Genomic DNA, 21,531 nt, shown 5'->3' on the forward strand with positions numbered 1-21,531 from the left:
AAGACTGTCCGATCGCATGATGTATCTCTACGAAAGCTTTTTAATCGAGATTTATCTGTCGATATTTATTTCTTTTAAGTTTCGCCGATGACTTTTGTCGAATTCATTTCCAATGAAAAAGAATTGTTATTTTTCGCATCGTTAGCCGTACAATTTTGCCTTTTACTGCTGCTTCGTACCCTATTTATGGCTTTACATTGAGTTTTTAAGATGGCTTTTTCTTGCAAATGGAAAAAACATCGAAAAACAGTAATAAGCATCCATATCTATAATTAAAACTTTTTTAATTTTTACTGTAAGATTAGTTAAGTTCATCTGATTTAATAATTATTAAAGGTTACTTCACTGGTTTTTGTTATTTACTGAATAATTTGCTCGATCATTTTTCAAAAAAAAAATTTTGATTTTCAAATTTTATTGAATTTTTGAATTGAAAACAAATCTTAAACCTGCACTAAACCGAACAAAAACAGAAATATGCAAATGAATGATAAGATTAAAGCAAATGCTCGAGAAATGTAAATTAGCTCATAGGTTGATTTGCCTGCCATAATTAATGCCAAATCATTAGCGGCACCATCTTCAGCATTAACAATCCTGAAATTTAAATAGTGTTTTATTTATAATTACAAAAAGAAGCCTTTTCTAAAGTTTCGCTTGTTTTTTTTTTTCGAAAACTGTAAAATGTGTCATTACTTGGATTGTCAAAATTTGACTGATGTTTAGATTTTTTTTAATTAGCAAAATTTCTTCCATCATTTTCAGAGTTAATTAATTAATGAGTGTAAGTAAACTTTGTATATGTCAAACGAATAAAAGTAATGAATAGAGAATGATTTCAAACGATGGAATTTTTAAAAGTTTTGATAGTGACTGTATAAAAAGAAAAGACTGTGCAACCAGCATTTGAAGTCATGCTTGAAAGCCTATCTGATACATAGTGTGTTTACTGATCTAATCTGATCAAAAAATATTGATAGAAAGTCGTGAAGTTTAATCAAATGAATTGCAGATAATGTTAATTATTTTGAGCTTATTTATGAATAAAAAATATTTCTATGAAAATAGTTTTTTTGGGGTAGAAATTTTATTTAAGTGATAAATTCGCTATATAAATGAATTAGCGCTTTTTTTTCCGCTTTTCAAATTAATAGATAATAGCACACCTGAAATCCAAGCTCGTTCCAGCTATTAGAGCAAACAAACAAAATAAACAAATAAGTAATAGAATACATATTGCTGCAGCCTGAAAGTTTTCAAAAATTTAGAAAATAAACATGTACAAAAACCCTTTCATTCATCTTTTATAAAAAGTAGTCACAATACTGGAAATTATGAATGAATATCAGATCGAATTAATTAAAAAAATGTTTTAGGCCAGTTATTAGGCCATGTTTCCAATTTCTTTTTCACTGCTAACAATAAAAAGGGATCAGGAAAAGAGAGTATATTTAAAAGGAGATAGATAATAAGATAGGTATTGGTCATATTTTAAAGTTTTGTTATGAAATATGGCCTAATAACTTGGCCATAAATTATTGCTACATATACAGCGTGTTTTCTGGCTAGCTTGCAGAAAAAAGAAATTGGAGATTTGATTTTAGGATGAAATTTGAATATTACCTGCATTAGTAAATGTGGTACCAGTAAATATGGTGTTGATGTCTTGATGGCAACAAAAAGTAAGACAGAAGCAATGAGCGCAAGAAGTATACCGAATAGCGATATGGATAATGAAAGAAGATACTGTTCACCCGTTTGGATAAAATAGTGTACTGTTGAAAAAATCTAAATTATTGCTCAAAATATGATAAAAAATTTTTTTCCAATCAATCAATAATTACAATTAGAGAGGGCTCAATTAATTATTTATTCTGTTATCATTAAAATCTTATACCTCATATGAAAAATAACATAATTCCAAACAACCGATAAGCAATGTAGCCGTAGTTACGTGTAGTAAACTGCAACAGCATCTATTACGTCGTTTTACCGTCTTTACTATTGTTGTAGAATCCGTCATTCCGTTTCCTTGATTTGGTTCCGTCATTTCTTTGTTCATTACCTGAAATTTACATCTTCAAACTTAAGAGAAAAATTATCTCTCCTAATAGTGCATATTTTCTTTTAACCTAAATTTTACATTAGACATTTTGACACATTAAGGAAATAAAAAAAAACAAACATATTAATAAGCATTTCGATTAGTACGATGGATACTGGAGGTACTAAGAATAGTGAAATATTGTTATATTTTAATTTTCATTTTTGGGACATAAAATATCTCTTTTTTCTAAAAGGACTTTTTTTCTTCTAAATTAATAAATTTTAGTGAAAAAAAATAGTTTAGTTGAAAAACTCGTTTTTCTATTTTCCTTTCTTAACATAGATAAACGAACTAACTGTTTTTTTTTTTTTTTTTTTTCTTTTCTTTTTGCGCATTTTAAATAAAGAGAAATTTTCGGGTAAAGAAACAATAAAAATTAGATAAAAATGAACGGAAATTTTATAAAAAATGCACACGCCGGATAGAATACAAAGAAATTCGAAATGTGTCAGTCATTCTTTAATTGGAATTAATTCCAAGTATAAAATGAAAACATAAAACGAAAAAAGAAAATGTTTTGAATTATAATTTTGTTAAAATTTGAGTTTCGATGGAAAGTTTTGCCATTTTTGTTAAAAGCATTGAAGAAAGATTTTTATAAAAAGCTCTAAAAGATCCTTTTCTTTTTCTGTTGAATGAGATTCCATCTTAATTGTACATTTAGCAATTCATTTTCCATCTATTTCTGAACTAATTCTTTGTTAATCTTTTGCTCATTCTCTATTTACGATCCTATCAAGCATTAAGAAAGAAAATAAACAAGTGAATTAAAAATGAATAAATTTTATTTCAGTTCGATTTGATATTCTATCAAATATTATAGGAAGCAAATAAATGAATGAATGAATGAATAAAAAAATAAATAATTTTGTTTTTATTTGATTCATTCTTCTGTTAAGAACCGAAGGAGAAAGTAAACAGATTAAGCAGATAAGCAAGTAAATAAATAAATAAATAATTTTATTTCCCTTAATTCAAGTAAGTAAACAAGAAATAAAAGAGCGAGTAAGTAAGTGAGTAAATAAGTGATTAAATAATTTGACTTAATAGTTGGTATGGAAAATATCAGCAATAATGAAAGAGCAAAAGATGAATGTGAAGTGAGGTGGAAAAGAGAAGATTCGAAATGGGCGAATGAAGTGGGTAAATTTGACTGAAGGAATAGAGGAAATGAAGAGGTGAAAAACAGAGAAGTGGCAAATTTCCTACATCCACTAACAAAAAAAAAAAAAAAAAAATTAAACTCTATTGACCTTTACAGAGAGGCCAATCAGAGAATTTGATTAAAAGAAATGATAGGAGAAGTGTCGAAACCAATGACGACAATTTTCTTCAAACAAAACTTGACAGCAATTATCAATGAGCTGCATGAAAAAGTGATTTTCTAAAATAGCCAATATTAAAACAAGATTGTCAAATATGATTGTTGCATTTATGAATACCGATGCAGTGTATTCGTCGTATTTTTGATTAGAAAGAATGATATTATAGATGTGAATGAAATTTATTATAATGAAGCATCAGTCAGTACTTTGTAATTTCAGAAAAGATATTATTCAATTCTAAAATTAAAGATTTCAGAAGTTATTTTCCTTTTTTTTCACTCCATGCATACTTTCTTTTTAATTTTCATTTCGCGTAGTTTTATTAATGAAACTTCAGTTTATTCAAAGTCTTTGTTTTGTTACTTAACGTACAGTTAAGAGTTAGTTTTAATTAATAGGAATATAATGATATACATAACAAGTTATTTCGAAATTTCAGGTATTTAAATTTAAACCATCAAAATTATCTTATTTTAACTACTCACTAAATTTACAAACTTTATCATTTACCGGAATTGTCCGCATTGACTCTTTGTTATGCATATTATCATCTTATTCCTATTAAAAAAAAAAAAAAAAAAAAACTAACCGTTAACTGTATGTTAAGTAGCAAAATAAAAACTCAGTTTGAGCTATTGCATTGAATTTACATCGTAGCGGACAGAAGAATCTCTTCCAAAAATTTAATAACAAGAAAAGTTATGTAAAACTTATTTAAATCGAAATTCTTATTATATTTATACTTTTTTTTGAACTTTTTTTTCCATTTCCAGATGAAAATTCTTCATGTGATATTCAAGCAAAATAGGATATAAATACAAAATAACAGAAAAGCGATATAAATAAGATTTCATGTGATTATAGCAATGACTTCTATTATCATTTGTAGTTATAACAATTTGTGGGAAACTTTATCAAATAATTAAATTATTTTTACTAACTAATAACTATGTGATCTTTTTTAAATTACATTTATCAAAGTGATAAGAGTAATAGATTTTAGCATATTCTACTTTGAACTACCAAAAGTTTTAATTCGAAAAATTATATTGATATGAAGTAAAATATGACGAATTATATTTCTTTTTAAAGATATAATTAAGAATGAATAGAAATATTACTATAACAGGAATGACCTGAAGAAATGCAAGAGTCTACTAGGTGAAAAATTATTCACATAATTTTACAATAAAAGTATATAAAATAAGCTAACACTAAGTAATAGTTTTAAAAAAAAAAAGTTGCTTTATTTAATGTGCCAACATCCATATTTAATTGTCACATTGTTTGATGCATTCCGATTTGGCTATCCGGTTTGTTAAAATCATAATTCAAGCAGTATTGTTAACTTAAATGTATTCAGTTCTACATGACCACTACAAAAAGCCACAAAAATGACTGAAACGGATGGATGATGTTAAATTGGAATTAATTTAAATGAAATCTTAAGTCACATTCTTTATCTTCGAACAAACAATGCCTTTAATTAATGTGTAATAACATCCATTGCAAATGACCTTATTTTGAATTTTTTTTTTTCTTGTTTGTAAAAAAAATGAAGTAATAGTAGAAGGAAAACTATCGATCAAGTCTTCTCTTCCTTCTTCCTTTCCAATAAAAAAAATCAAGAAATGCTAAGAACAACGACAATTTCTGTAAAAATTTATCAAATTGAAAATTGAACTTTGAAGCGCCTAAAAACGAATGCTAAGTAATGTTTTATTTTGAAAAGCTTTTAAAAAACTAAAATTAAAATAAAATGGTAGACAAAATGTATTTTTGGTAAACTATAGAAAAAAAATGTGACAATTTATAATTGTATAATTGTAATTAAAAATAACAACTAATTTGAATGAAGATTTTATTGAAAAAAGCTGCAAGCGAAAAATAGAAAAATTGATGGAAAATAAACAAAATATGAAATGAATGAAGGAAGGAGGTGTATTGTTGTTTACCTAAACAGCTTCCTCATCTTAAGAAACGTGTTTTATGCTTAACCCTATTATGTAAACAAGAATATAATTTGATTTCTTCTTAATTCAGTTATGACTCCTTCTCTTTCTCTTTCTTTCTCTTCTAAATGTTATCATTAATAGCGCATATTTCATTATAGCTTCATTATACTTAATTAAATTTCAAAAAAAAACTTGAAGTAATGGAAATAATGGAATTAAAAAGTTTAATGATCATTACAGCTACATCAGTAATTAGCTCTTGACTGTTTATCTTTATTGATGTAGCTATACTGGTCACTAACTTACCAGTATAGCAACACATATATACAACAGGTATATGTTATAACAAAGTGGAATTAAATAATCTTAGTACATAGGTAGCAATGGTATGAGATATAAATCATTTTAATTTCACATTGGTTAAATTAATTGCAACATGTCATATGAAAAAGAAAGGAAAGCAATATAACAGGTAATATAAGAAGGATAATATAAGTAAATATAATAGTAATAGTAATAATAACTAAGAATAATAATAAACAAATGTAGTGTAAGGATTAATAATGAAGTGATGAAGTGCAGTATTTTATTTTGTGATGAAATAGTTATACACAATTGTTAAGGAATTTTTATTGTTATTTTTCCGCTTCGACTTTTTTATAACTTTCTAAAAGTAACATGTTGAGCTCAGTTTGAGAATCTTTTTAAAGAAATGAAAAGAAGAAGAAGGATGAGAATAGAAAGGACGAAAAAACAAGTTTCATGGCAATTTCATCGCATAAATTTTATTCATAGCGCTACGGTTTTTCTCTAAAAGGGACAAAATTATAATTTTGAATTAAATTTGCTATGAAAATTACCTATCAATAAATCTTCCTAAATTCTTATCTGTGAATAATTCACAGCTCTTATAATCATTATTTGTTTCGCTCATTCTCTTTATGATCATTGTCATTGTCATCACATAATCATCAACATTATATAATCATTATCGTTATCAATATCACCAACATCGTCAATATCATTACCAAATTGCTCGAAAGAGGAAATGAATTGGCGATGAAATATTTAGTTGATTCAATTTTATGCTAGTAATTAGCAATTTTCATATGAACTATGGTTTAAAAATTTTATAGACTAATTAATTACAAAACAAATGAAGATAAATGATAATACATTTGTTTGAATTCAAATTTGCATCCCATGTAAAGAATACACAACTAGAAGTACAGTCTTTAATATTAATTTATTGATAAGTAAACATAAATGTACTGCAATGAATGCACATTTTAGAAAACTTGTGTCAAAGGTGTCAAAAAATAGATCGCGGCGGAAAATGTTCCTATGGAATACGAAAGGCGCATTAGATAAATAAACGTTATACAATTGATACAGAATTTCTAAAATTGACAAAAAAGAAGGGAAAAGAGAAAGAAAAAAGAAAATATAAATTAAAAAATGCCAAAAAATTAGGTCATTTTTTCCGCTTTATAGAATTGGATGAAGAATAGATAAAAAATCTAGAAGAGATAGATACTTCTACTTTTGCGCTACCTATAAAAGGACATTACATTTCTTTTGCGCCATTCTCATTTCCTTCAAACTATCAATTTACTCTTCAACAAAAAATTCCTGTGTAAAATTTTATTTTGTTAACACACAAGGACAATTCAATCTTATGAGATGCATTTTGTGAGACTGCGTAAAGTAACCAACAATCAGTTTTTTTGAAAAATCCATCTCTCTCTCTCTCTGTCTTTCTCTTTTTTCTTTCTTTCTTTTCCCTTCCCCTTTTTCTTAGCATTTTTAAAGAAAATATATCCAATGAAAGGTTTATTTCTTTAAAAATTGAAATAATTACAGGTAATGTAAATAACCGTTTTTTTTTTCTTTTTTTTTCAAAACAATACACACAGAGTGTGTGAAGTGGAACGAGCGAATAACAATTGCGATTATCTAAAATTTAGTTTAAAACTTCTTTTTCTAGAATAGCTAAACTAATCGACATTTTTGTTCTTTTTGAACATTTTAAAAATTCACATAAAATATTAATGATGCAAGACAAAAAAAAAAGACTCAGCTATGTCAAAATTAGCCTATTAAATATAGCTAAGTTTAAAATTCGTACAAGATATGTGATAAACCACTATACAAATGATTATCATAATATGTAAATCACATACATAAATTGCTCAAAACAAAGCAAAGAGATCAATAAATAAAATAAGCAATAAAATAGAAGAAGAAAAACTTTTATAATTTCATGACAAGAAATGAATTTAATAATTTTTACTACTAAAATAATACTATATGAATTTTGTACATTTAAATGATAATTTTAAAGAAAGTAATCAATTGTGAAGACAATTGTTGGAACAAAAATTTAAAAATGACAATGAAATATTTGACGAGAAATTTATATGAAAGGAGGAGTTGCTGTAATAGTATGCCATTTGGAGTGACCTTGCGCATTTCTGTATTCGATGTTTGTAAAAGGGAAATGAGATTTATACCACTGATAAATGTGATCTGTTAAATAAAATGATAGTGACACCATTATCTATCTATCTGTCATATGGCTATGCTAACAAGGTTAATTTATTTGATAGATAAGATTTAATGAATTGGTTTTGATATGATATCTTTTATTAAAGAAATTAAAATTTGCTGTTTCGCTTAAACATTGTTTCTGCTTTTTTCCTTGCTTTTTTTCAGCCATTTTAAAAAATTATGGAAATATTATAATCCGAGTAGAATTTGTAAGCTAAAACAATTAAATTATTTAAATGAGATTTTTACGTTAAAAGAATTTCTACTATGTAGTATAAAGCGAATAAATTAATGCAATTATCTTTCACAGTTAATTGGAATGTTTTACTTCATTTTTGTTAATCATAAAATCAATCATACAAATTATAAAATGTTCATTTATCAATTCAACTATGAACTTTGAAAGGACAAATAATTACTGTAAATCAAAACAAAATTATGAGTAAAAACATTATTGCTACTAATAATACTAAAAAAGTAAAATCAAATCAGTAATATCACTAAAACAGTTAAGCCATCCATTTTTAAAACAAAAAGAATTTAAAATAAAATGAAACAAACGAGCTACACTATGAATATGAAAAAACTGTAAAAAGATATTCATAAAAGAACCAAAAATAAATAAATAAATCTCAAAATTATGAGTGGAAGCAAAACTAAAACAATTTTAAAACTCAGATACATAAACCTACTTATCATCGAGTAAAAAAAAAAAAAAAAAACAGAAAATTAAAATAAAAAGAATAAAGCATATCAAACAAAAAAAGCTTTTTACCGTAAATAAAAAATTCTAATAAGAAACTAAAAAGCTAAAAAAAACGACAAATTCAATCAGTAGATATAGATCATATTAAAAATATACTAAATCTTTAAAAATAAATTGAGAAAAAGTAACTAAAAGCTCTATAAATTTTATTTTAAAAGTTAAAGACACAACTAAAAAAAAGTTTTCAAATTTCAAAAAAAAAAAAAAAATTCAAAGCCAAAAAAAGTAAAGTGATTTACAATCAAACATATTAAAAATTATGCTAAAAGCATACTAACTTACTAAATTTAAAAAAATGAGAAAAAAAAAAACATATCTCATTTAAAAAATGAGAAAAAAAAACAAAAATATTATTCAAAAGGATAAAAATATCACAAAAAATTACCAAATTAACTAAAATGTTACTTTATAAATAATATTTTGCATTGAAATTAAAAATAACATTTAAAAAATGAGAAAAAAAAAAAACAAAAATATTACAAAAATCCTTTTGAATCAAAATAGCAAAAATAATAACTTCTAATTTGAAGTAACAAATATCAAAACAATAGAGAAAGACAGTAATAAGAATTTAAATATCGAGATAATTTTTAAAACTAAAAATAATATAAAAATTTCATTAAATTCAAAAAAAAATTATTTAAATTATTTATTATTTAATAGTTCCCATTTTTTGGTAAGCAAAGTAAGTAATAAAAAATAAAATTTCTTCTTGATATTTAAATAATGCTAAAAAATATTATCTTATAAGCAGTAAAACAATTGAAATGGGAAAGAATGGAAACGGAAACGGAGATGGATGCATCCGGAAAATGTTATTGATAACAATTAAGGGAAAATTATTTGGATTTTTTTGACTTTTTCAAAAGAAAAAATAATAATCTTTTACAAAAGAAGAAAAGGAAATTATTGCTTAATCATCAAAATGAATGAATTTTTTCTTCTGTAACAAATTTTTGTTTCATTTTGAACTTTAAATTAATTTCATTCAAAAACATATAAACCTCAATTTTTGTCATTATATATATATATATATATATATTTTTTGCTGCTGCTGCAATACAATCAACAAATTATTGGAGAATTTGTCTACCAGAAGTTATTAATTTTAAAAATTTGCAGTTAATTGTGTGACAATACCAAAGATTTCTAACTTGAAAGTTGTTGAAGAAATGGGAAATTACAAATTTATCATATTGATAATTTGCTTATTTATCACTGTTTGCTGCATTCCAACACTCAATTTTTCTAAGGTAGTAATTATTCATTTCTTGAAAAGGTATTTTATGAAAAAAAAATTTTCGAAATTTGTCGATTTATCAAAAATGACATTTACATTTTTTTTTTTCTTTTGAACAAAATCGATAGGAATTTGAAATGACTGAAAGAAAGCTTCATTTGTTTTAAAAATTCTAATTAGTATTAGTATAATGTGTTTATTATTGCTGTGTAATATATTAATTAACAATACATGGTAAGACGATTTCATTTCATCGATAAATTTAACAGTGTTCCAAATCATTAAATGACAAAAGTCTTATTTTATTCAGTCATAAAAGTTTATCTGATTGCCACTAATTATTAGGTGGTTGATCAACAGATTAAATTATAAACATTTTATTTACCAGGTCGATAAAAGAGAGAAATATTGATTAGAAGAGAGAAAAATGGACAGAAACATTAAAGCTTATTAATAATTTGTTCAAATTTAAATTAGATATTTTTCTTTAAATTCACTGAAATTTAAATTACACTTCCTTAAGCTATATAAGCTGAATTATTTGGACTAAAATTTAAGTAAGTTAGAATTCAACTCCAGAAAAAACTGTGTAGAATTAATTATAATACAATGCTTATCATAAAGATAATGATGCTAAGTGTTTTGTTATAATCAACAATAAGTTAAAAATTAGATTAAATTCGAGATAATGAAATGAAGGAAAATTCGACCATTTGATAAGAAGTGAAAGTGTCATTTCAAGGACTACATTCATATCAGTCTCATTTCAATCATTTTTTTTTAAAGAAAATTTAATAAGACGTGACTTGTTTTAGAAAAGAATTTCATGGAATCGAGTACAAACAATTGCACATCAAATGAATATATATGATAATTTGATAAGTTTTCTTTAAAATCATTTAGCTTATCACCTTACATTGTTACTTGCATTTCTCATCTGAATTCTAACATTTTTTACGAACCTAACGATCCAGAACGCATCATCTTTGAACAAATTTGTGATGGACATTCATTGATTTCACTTGGCGCTTGTAGCAATGCTTATATTCGATGTTTCTATAATTCAACTGGTCATTCCATATTGGCTATTCTTGAGGAATGTCCAATTGGAAAAGTTCGTCAAATTATACTATGCCATTTTTACACTATTATTTAATCAATTTTGTAATAAATAATGAAAATTTGAACCTTTTAATATATCGTCAACAAATATTAATGAAAAAAAGTTGAAATTAGAAATTGTGTAAATTTTTTTTTATGTAGATTTTTAATGGAGCATTTTGTGAAATTCCACGAAATAATTGTATAAACATATGGAGCCAACGAATGGGAAAAATTAATTCTGAAACAGAAATGCTTTTTGAGGTATTTTAAATAATTGCTACAACAATAATTAAATAAATTTTTAATGAAATTTTCCATTTACTGTAATGGTTGTTTTTAAATAAAATAGAGACAAATTTGATTTAAATCAAAAATAAATGGAATTTTTTTTTTGTAGCTGATTAAGTGCAATGTCTTCTTCTGTCATTCATCAACAACTTTTCTCTTTGCAGGAAATGAATTTTTGTTATGATGGTGGTTCTGGAATATATATGTTTCCAAAGATTATATGCTCTCGACAAGCATATGTCTGCAAAAATCAAAACGAAGGATTTGCAATCACATGTCTACCAGGTAAGCATAAAATTTTACTAGCTTATATACTTATATTTATGTTTAAATTTGTCGCTTACAATACCTGTAATTCTTTACCGAATAGGTGCAAATTTTCTTGCTAACTTATAAACAACTTTTCATGTAAGTAATTTTTCGCGAAATTATTTGTTTTTGTTCGTTTTCTATGTTTAATTTTGGTTTGTAATTTAAGAATAAACAAATTGAAGCATTTTTTTCATTTATTTATCTTTACTGAACTATTCTATAGGAATGATAATGTTAAGACGACCATTCGGTTGCTTTGTTTATCCTCCAAGTTGTGCATCCGATAAAATTTCAATGAAACAATCTGCTCCTCTAAGACAACATGCCATTGAAATATACTGTGATCAGCAATACTTAACAAAACGGAATAACAGAGTAATGATGCTTCCGAAGATACAATGCACCAGTTGGTGAATTTCATTATTTTGGTTTAATCATATTACTTTTGTTTCTTTAAATTTGAAAGTTTTTGAACTTGTAAAGCATTGAAAGTTAAGTGCTCAATTTTTGAAAATTTCGTTGAAAACAATGACTTATTAGAATAAAGAATTTAAAGCATTCTAAATTTATATCAGTTAAGTAAAGTACTAATTGAACAATTTAATATCGAAATTATCATATGTTATTCGACAAATTTCTGACACGACAAATTTTCGAATTTTGCATTAATAAATCGCCTTATTTAAATAAATATAACTGGCATTTATTTAAAAAAGAAAATATTCAAATTAGAAAAAAAACTTAGCAAAAGTACTAACTGCTATCATTGATAGTAAATCCCAATGCCATATCATTATTGAAGTAGTAATTGAAATTTGCTAAGTAAAACAAGAGAGTAGGAGATTTTTTCCTGAAGAATGTTTGCAATTTATTAAAATTACTAGTTATGCCAGGAAAATTTAGGTATGTTGGGTGTGGCAAATTAATTAAAGATATTATTTATTGTGAAAATGGATTCATTTATGATGTAAAATTGCGAAAATGTAGACAACGAAACAACAAAGATCATTGCATAATGCCAGATTTATGCAAGTAGTTTTAATTTTAAAAATATAAATTTAAAAAATAACTTCCCACATGTTTTTTTGTAATATATAGAAAAAGAGTTTTGAGAAATTATAATCCTAGATATTACGTATATTTAGTAGCTTACTCTTTCTATTTTAGTAATGATATAATTTTATGCTAATGAAAAATTTTGTGAAATTTGCAATCCATTACTACATTGTTTTTTTTTTTTTTTTTCACGGTTCATTTATTTCACTAATCTTTCGTGGATTTATGATTATATTTAAGAGAAATGAGAATACATTCACGAATATCAAGCATAAATTGGTTTTAGAAATCGAAAATGGCGAACGATATCGTTGGGTAATTGTGACAGACAATTCGTATATTGTCGAGACCAAGTACCAGAGAAATTCGTTTGCTCCGAAGGTTTCATCTTCTTTAACGATCGCTGCGTACCAATGTATCAGACTAGTAGTGAGTGCTGGAAGTGTCAAAATGGCCAGAAACGACATATCTCACTTCATTCATGCAATGAAGTGATTAATTCGATTTTCTCTTACCATCTTTATTTTAAATTCTTTTTGGTGTAACAAATTTGATCGTATAGTTAGGGTAAATATTTAAAAAGTCTGACAGGAATGACAATTTTTTCTTTTTTTCTATTACAATCAGGATTAAAAATATTATCAAATTTGAAAGAATTACTGCGAAATTTCATTAATTAATAAAATTTTATTTTTTAGTATTCTGTTTGTCAGAATGGTCATTGGGAGGATCGTACCTGCCCAACTGGAATGATCTATTTTGAAGCTAATCAAATGTGTCAAGCAGATCCATCCTGTGCTCATCCATTTGTTAGTATTTGTTGTTATCTAAATCAAAATGTTTATATATTTACTACTATCAACAATTTCTAAATTGAACTACTTTTATTTCTACAACTTTCTAAATTCATGTATTTTTAATTTTACAAATATAAAACAGTAATGTTATCTTTCACCTTTCAATTATTTTATTTCCATGCTTTGCATAATTTGATAGGAATTTTTGGATAGAAATTGAAATTTAAATCAAATAGCAAGATTTTATAAGAAATGAAATGATGTTTTGTAATATCTTTAGTCAGTTGTAGAAATGTAAAGTGGGCACGTCGTTTCAATTGAAATGCAACGAATATTTGATCTGTTCGTCGAATGGTATCGTTGAGCATCGTTTCTGTCCACCATTTTATCGATGGGACAATCGAGCGCTATTGTGCATTCCCGATAACAATTGCTTATCTTCATCGGTTTTTTTTTTCTTTGTGAAAGATTGAAATCGAAGAAGATAGATCAAAAGAAGTGAAATTGCTGATCAGATTGCAATAGATATAAAGTGATAAAAAATCTGATAGTGTCATGAATTATCATGAAAAATCGAAATTCAATAACACAAAACCATATTTAGTAATTGTTCAAATGAATTCAAATTTGTAATTCATTTAGTAGAGATTCGATAAAACGTTTCTCATATATCTTTATAATACATTTCTTTATAGAATAAACCATGTAGAGAGGGCGCAGTTATTGACAGTTTTGATTGTAAATTTTATTATCAATGTTCTGGTGGCAAATGGCATAAAATGTCATGTGTGGCGTATCCGGCTGGTAATTATTCTATCATTAATAATTTATTTCCTTTTTTAAGATTTTGAATAAAATTTGGTTTAGATTTTCAGTTGCTATTTGTGCAGAAATCTTTTAGTTGATGAATTTCCCAAATAATCTATATGAATAAATTTAGTTAATCTAAGTTAATTCGAATATATCATTCATTGATATTTTGTAGGTGCAATATTTTATTCTAATTATAGATTAACTTTGGTGATAAATAGTATTATTACCGAGGATGTAATTTAATATCAAATAATGAATATTATAGCAGAATTGTGTAAAGTATGCCGCCATCATAGTGACAATGTCGCATGGCAAGCGGAAGAGAGATGTGACGAAGGTGATACGGTAGCTAATCCGCAAGACTGCAGAAATTATGCGATATGCAACGGAAGAAGGTGGACGAGTATGTGGTGTGAAGTTGGCACTTTTTGGAATCAAAATTTAAAACGTTGTTATCATATCACTGATTGTAAAGCATTCAAGCGTGTAGAATGCAATCATGGACAGGTCAAGGGTCATTCTTCAGTTCCATTTACATTTGTTCAATATATTTTGAAAAAACATAATTTTTAAAAATATGCTAGAATAAAAGAATAAAGTACGTTTGTTGCTGCTTGAAAATTTATCTGAGATGTTTGGCAAAATGATTGATTGATTTAGTTTAGTAAATTACTATTTTTTAAAATAGTAATTTATTAAAACAACAAAACAAAAAACAAAACATTAAATTTTAGTATTTGATTGGTGATATATGCAATGAATATTTGAAATGTCTGCAAGGTTCTTGGATAACAATGAAATGCCTCCCGGGATATGCTTTTGGTAAATTTTTTAAAAATGAAAATTCTCTTTTTTTAAACATCCAATATCTTATTTTAATAAAACTTAACGAAAGAAGAAATAGAAAGAGAGGAAGAGAAACAGATAGAAAGGGAAAGACTGAGCTATTAATCTTCGTTTAATTATTTCAATGTTAAGCCGAATAGCTATATTTTTAACATATATGAATTAAAGAAAGTACAATAACTACTAATTATGGAAAACCTTAAGTTTTTTATTGTTTTTGGAATTAAATTAATGTTTTTTTTTTAATTTAAAGTCTTTTTTCAACTTTTAGAAATAAATTAAAATTCAACAAGAAAAAAAACTGATCAAAAATTGAGGTTTCACATAAAAAATTATTATAGTTAACGTTATATTTTTACAAGCGTAAAAGTAAGTGAATTGTTAATTTACTTATTATTTAGACGTAATTACGAAGAAGTGTGTTATTTCGAATGAATGCTTATCATCGAACAATAATAATTATCTAAGTGTAATAGATAACGATATTACTGATCCATCAGTATCACTTTTTCAATTAGAAACAATGTTGGAAGAGAATCAACAGCTACATAGGGTAATTTAATTAAAATTAATTATTCATAACAGAATTAATAAATTCATAATTTACAACCTTCTAATCATATTTCTTATAAAATAACGGAAGCACAGTTGTAGCCTTGTCAGTTTGGTAGTAAAATTCGTAATGAATATGACTGTAATCGATATTTTGAATGTACAATGGATGAATATAAGGATCGATATTGTAATGGTAATCATGAATTTAATGATGAAAGTGGAAAATGTGAAAAAGAGTAAGAAATTTAAACTATTATTATTACTTATCAGGAAAAACATTGTATAATAATACAGTTTTTTTTTTTTTTTTTCTACTTTTTCTTTCATAAATTTTAAACATTTGAAATTAAATTGAGTGATTAGGATTTAGTATTGCACTTAAAAAAAGACAATTAAGAATGAATTTTTTTTTTTTTTTAATTCATATTTAGATATCATTGTGATTTATCACGTTGTCGTAATGGAAGAATAATTGAAAGTGAAATATGTGGTCATTATCAAATTTGTATCAATGGTACATGGCAGAGGAAAGTATGTGAAAATAATCGACAATTCATTGATGGATATTGTCAAACAGTACATTGTAACAACGATAATAATGGTTCGTAAAAGTTTTCTTTTCTTTTTTTCTTCTTAATTTCTTATTTTTAATTATTTTCCCTTAATTCATGCTATTAAAATGGTGTAACATTCACGTGCTATGTGACAAACGAATATTGCAATCATTACTGCAGCAATCAATATCATTTGAGATAGTATCATTGTATGGTTATTGTTATGAAAATTTACTCCAACTACTTTATTCAGAGATTAAATGAAAATGCTACAGAAACGACAAATTTATGACAATCTTTTTCAGCAATCTTATCAGCACTATCGTCATCATGCAAAGAGGGCAGTGTCCTGGCTGATAATATCAACTGTAAGCGTTACTTTATTTGTAGACAGGGTCGATTTCAACAGCAATTTTGCTGGAATGGTGCAATATTTGATAAAAAGGTCTCGTATCCATTCATTTAAGCATCCTACAGACATTCATTCTTATTGTTGACTGTAACAGTTTCTTTGCACAAATGCAAATATCAATCTATTCTATTAATTTTAAACTCTTTATAAAATTTAAATTATTTTGAAATACTCCTCCATTCCTTTCTTGTACTTTTATTCCTTCTTATTATTTTTAGCAAAAGAAAATTTTAAGCGTGGCTATTGCGTACGAGATACAATTTGCATGTCAGAAGGAAGCTGCACCGAAGATACTATACAGGCTGATAAACAGGACCGCACTGCTTATCAAATTTGCAGTGATGGTAAATTCGAATCATATTCCTGTCCTTATGGCCTAGTTTATATTCCTAGCAAAAGAAGATGTGAAAGAGATAGTGTTATTGATGGCGAAAGGTACGAAACTTGCAAGGTGCGAATTCTCCCTAAAAAAATTTTTAAAAATTTAGTTTTTAAAATCTTCATTAATTACCGATGCATAATTACTCTCTTAAAGAGGAGTGTATAATCCATTTAGGTATTTTTGTATTATTTGCGTTTAGCAATGAAAAAAAAAAAGGAATTTCAGGAAAGCGGTGGTCCTACTGGTTATAGAGCAGACCCAAACGACTGTCACAAATTTTACCAATGTGCTCATGGGAAATGGGTCTCCAAAGCTTGTCCAGATAAATTATACTGGAATATGGAAAAAACGACATGCGACTGGCTTCCTGATGATGACTCCTGCAAAAATCGTATTACTCATGTCTTACTGTAATCATTAAAATTCTTTTCGCTCGCAAAAATGGATTTCAGATTCAAATTGATTCTGAAAACTCCAAGTATTTTCCGATTTTTGACATTGACATTTAGCATATTGTATGTGAAATTCTTTTGCTTATTTCATATTTTATTATTTATGCTAGAAACTGAAAATTCTTTCCATTTCAGAAAAAAAAAATCCTATTTAGATTTTTTCTGGACGGCTTTTCCTACAGAAAGAAGCAAGGAAGTGATGCACAGGATGAAAAAGATCCTATATAAATAAGTCACACAAGCACAAAGCCAGTGAAAATGAGGCAAAACAAAGAATCGTGGTGAATTTAAGACAAATGCCATTAAGGCTTCTACAACATAAATGATCCGTACGTATTATAGTCACAAGAATATAACCAGAACTGCTGGTAAAATACTGGGATTCACAAATTTTAACTTTTAATAATGCAATTTGGGTAAAGTCATACGAACCAAAAGTAGGCCGGTATGACTTCATATATTTGGCATTTGCTGCTCATAGGTTCGTGTGATATATATTTTGCCCATATGCACCATTCATTTTATACAAACATAGGAATGAATTTTTTTTTCAGAAAATGTAAGAACCACAATGAATAATTTCTTTAATCAGAAAATTCTACTCTAAGCAATTTAAATTTTCCCTGATATACATAATAAAACCACGTTGAAAAAGAAACTTGAATACATAGACCGAAGAAAAGAGAGAAAGGATGCAGCAAAGAAAGAAATAAGCTAACAAAGGAATTTCTGATAAAATATGAATTTCTCCTCCTGCATAAACAAAAAATGATGGAGAAATAAAATAAGAGAAACAGAAATGGCAAATTATCACAGCGAATAATATAATCAGTGGGAAAGTTATATTTTGGCAATCTGAAAAGGTTAGCAATTCACGAAAACTAACATTTCTACCGGGAAAATGAAATAGAGAAAAAATGGAAAGATGAAACAAAACAAGGGAGAAAGATGAAAATAAATAATAGTAAAATCGGTTAATAGTAAAACGGCAGGCGCAGCAAATATTACACGTAAATATTGTTCCCTTATGTAAGTCTTTCCTATATTAGTGTGAAACTAGCGATTAATAAACTAACTGGTCAGAAATTAATTAATCAATTAATTCGATATAAAATCATCTTTATATATATATATATATATATATAGATGATTAATTTTCAATGTACACCTGCATACAGCATATATGACATGTATAATGAATGTACAAAATCCGTTGGTTCAATAAGATAAAGAAAAATTATACTGAAAAAAGCAGTATAATTAGAGCCCTGGTTTTATTCGACACAAAAAAAAAGTCAAAATTATACTTTAAAAAATCACAAAAAACACACAAAAAATCGAAAAATGAAAAGGAACCCCTGAAAATCACATTCGAGATGGAAATTAATAATACATACGGAAATTAATAATGAACACAATAATACATACATACATATATACCTATGGTGGGTGCTAGAGCAAAAGATTGAAAAAACGAGAGAATTTTTTCAAAATTACCACTTCTTCTCATTGCTGCTGAAAAAAGCAGCCATATTATAGAATGTTTTTTCCTACTACAACATCAGTTAATAATGTTTTCATAAACCAATAGCACTATCATCTATCTGTTGCTACTACTACCATTACCAATCCTACTACTAATAGAAATATTACAGTAACTATCACAAAGAAAATTATAAAGTTCAGCTGTGAAATGGAACGACACAAAGAATGAAGTCGAACAGAAATTACATTGGCATAAATTATTCCAAAACTGTTCGACAGTTGAGTGTGCATACCCCGAAAAGGTATACAATACCAACTATCTTTTAAGCATTTATACTAGATCACCCGCTAATCGCATTATTGGAAAAAATAAATCGATACATATTGCTTTAACAGATAGAACGTTACAAGGGATTCTTCTACTATACTTGCTACCTACAATCGAAAAACTGAACATAATTTCACTCGGAAGTTCGATGTGCCTATATTTTTTTTTAAAGTGCTCTCAAATGAAAAAAAGACTAATCCTTATAGAAATTTAAATGCCTATATAACAAACCCGAGTTGTAAATAAAAATATATTATTTCCTACTTGTAAAATTGTTTTCTCTGATTTGTTTTTAAAAGCTTTTATCCTTCTTTGTCCTAACTTATTTCTCTGCAACATATGCATTGCAGGCAATGCCTTTAGTTGGGTTTAACCCAAAATGATCATGAAATTCTCTTCTCTTCATAAGTGAATGCTAAAGAATTCAAACATATACACACGACAAACTATGTGCGCATTATTACCTATATTGGAGAAGATTAAAATGACAATGAAAAAGGCAGCAACTAAACAAATCTAATAATTCTAACCGTGGAAATACCGTTTTTGGAAATGAAAATATGCTTCTCCCAAATACTCACAAAAATTCAGTGTTTCAGAAATCTCACTAAACTTTTGAAGTCGTATTTCTCCTCTTATTTCAGATTCATGTACTGTCATCCTTCTGCTAGCAAAAAAGATGCAAAAAAGTAACCCGATACGAAAATTAAAAAACCTAACCAGACATAAGATCCTCGAAAGAAGAAATACAAACTCAGCTTGTTCAATGAAAGCAAAATGATAGAGTATTGTCCGCTATCTTTAATTCCCTGAAGGCGCATGAACCCCAAATCCCGCTAAATACACTACCCAAACATGAACACGGTAAGGCTATTTTTCTGAAAAGCTACTTAAAATGAAATACCATTCGATATTTTCGAAAATTGTTCAAAAAGTAATGAAAGACAGAATGGATTCGACAGAGAAGCAAATTTTGCTTTCTTGTAGGTTTTCCAAAAAAAAAAAAGAAAAAAAAATATTATGTTGAGTAAGGATGAATACCCAATTTTTAAAATTTTTGGAATTTCTGTTACTATTCCTCACAAATTTTTACATGCAGATAAGCAGATAGTATGCTCAATAATTTCATATGAACAACTATCGACTTTTGTTCATAAAACCTGGAACTAATAATATTTCTCTAATTAATTTCTGTTAGGAATCTATTTCTTTCAGAATAGAATTCGTCCCTTACAATATATCAGAACATTCTTAAGATAAATTTTTTAAATTTGTCATTAGATAAACACCTAACTGAAAAGAAAGCTTATAAAGGTAATCAATTAGTTCTAATCTATTAGTGGAATTTCTAATCTAAGCAAAATTTGTACTAAACAAAAAAATGAATAAGATAAATAATAAAAATGATCGAAAAATAAAAAGAGATGAAAGGAAAGTTTTATGACAATTTTGACTAATGTTATTAACAGTTATCAATTATCGTACAAAAATCTTATACAAATACATGCACGATTTCTAAAAAACAGCAGAAAAGACAAAATGATAAGAGCGGTAGAGCAATAATAATAAATAATACCCTCTTTTATTACTTGCCACAACAAATGTTTCCAGAAGTCCTCTGCAAAAACTAGAAGCAAATAACCAACCCTGTGACTGTTCGATCTTTAATCTCGCATTACAGCAAATGATTTAGAAGCCAAACGATGTGACAGAAACACTGCAAAATAAATGGTATTAAACTTTTCGCAAATTTTTTTATTCTCTAATAATGCTTTAGATTTTTATACTTTAAAATTTTCCACACCTATCTGCTTTCTTCAGAGGTAAAAAGAATATCTATGTCAATTTGAATTAAGTAATTGAAAAAAAAAAAAAACTTGAATTCTTTAAAAATTCATTAAGAGGAACAGCTGAAAACTGAATTTGCTCAGTCTTCTACATTGCTGAATCTTACTGTTTTAAATTAGCACAGATCGTTCTAAAATAAAAATATCCATTTTCACTTCACTTTGACACTTATCTCTTTCTTAGGTGTTTGTTGATAACTTCCTACTGTGATTTCTCTCTGACTTACTCAAAATCAATTAAATGATTTATAAAAAACAAATTAGTGAGGTTTTCTTGAGTTCCAAATATCAGATTAGAATTTCAAGAGATATTATTTGAGTCAAAAATGTCTATTTTGAATTTCAAGAGAGATCAAG

At 26.7% G+C, this 21,531-nt stretch overlaps 2 protein-coding genes across 7 annotated transcripts; one reads left to right on the top strand and one right to left on the bottom strand.

The window, feature by feature from the left end:
• Positions 1-74: 74 nt before the first annotated feature.
• On the bottom strand, positions 75-2,050 carry Bm12805 (Uncharacterized protein; the record flags this gene model as incomplete). Of its 3 annotated transcripts, none has more annotated exons than XM_043080115.1 (5): positions 75-266; positions 450-597; positions 1,167-1,246; positions 1,624-1,788; positions 1,898-2,050. In XM_043080115.1, 5 exons carry the CDS (start codon positions 2,048-2,050, stop codon positions 75-77), a joined length of 738 nt encoding a protein of 245 aa, XP_042936049.1. The 3 variants fall into 3 exon arrangements, with proteins under 3 accessions (XP_042936049.1, XP_042936050.1, XP_042936051.1); XM_043080116.1 differs by having other exon boundaries at positions 163-180; XM_043080117.1 differs by lacking the exon at positions 75-266 and having other exon boundaries at positions 444-597.
• Positions 2,051-11,457: 9,407 nt separating this feature from the next.
• On the top strand, positions 11,458-17,476 carry Bm6166 (Chitin binding Peritrophin-A domain containing protein; the record flags this gene model as incomplete). 4 transcript variants are annotated; one of them, XM_043080118.1, is made up of 15 exons in its annotated part: positions 11,458-11,620; positions 11,871-12,057; positions 12,551-12,679; positions 12,990-13,194; positions 13,402-13,512; positions 13,791-13,946; positions 14,196-14,304; positions 14,579-14,820; positions 15,048-15,135; positions 15,561-15,712; positions 15,814-15,950; positions 16,146-16,315; positions 16,574-16,713; positions 16,916-17,131; positions 17,288-17,476. In XM_043080118.1, 15 exons carry the CDS (start codon positions 11,458-11,460, stop codon positions 17,474-17,476), a joined length of 2,394 nt encoding a protein of 797 aa, XP_042936052.1. The 4 variants fall into 4 exon arrangements, with proteins under 4 accessions (XP_042936052.1, XP_042936053.1, XP_042936054.1 ...); XM_043080119.1 differs by having other exon boundaries at positions 14,582-14,820; XM_043080120.1 differs by lacking the exons at positions 11,458-11,620; positions 11,871-12,057; positions 12,551-12,679; ... (1 more) ...; positions 13,402-13,512; positions 13,791-13,946 and having other exon boundaries at positions 14,280-14,304.
• Between the last annotated feature and the right edge of the window lie 4,055 nt (positions 17,477-21,531).

This window comes from Brugia malayi (assembly GCF_000002995.4).
Source record: "Brugia malayi strain FR3 genome assembly, contig: Bm_v4_Chr3_scaffold_001, whole genome shotgun sequence".
Lineage (NCBI taxonomy): Eukaryota > Metazoa > Nematoda > Chromadorea > Rhabditida > Onchocercidae > Brugia > Brugia malayi.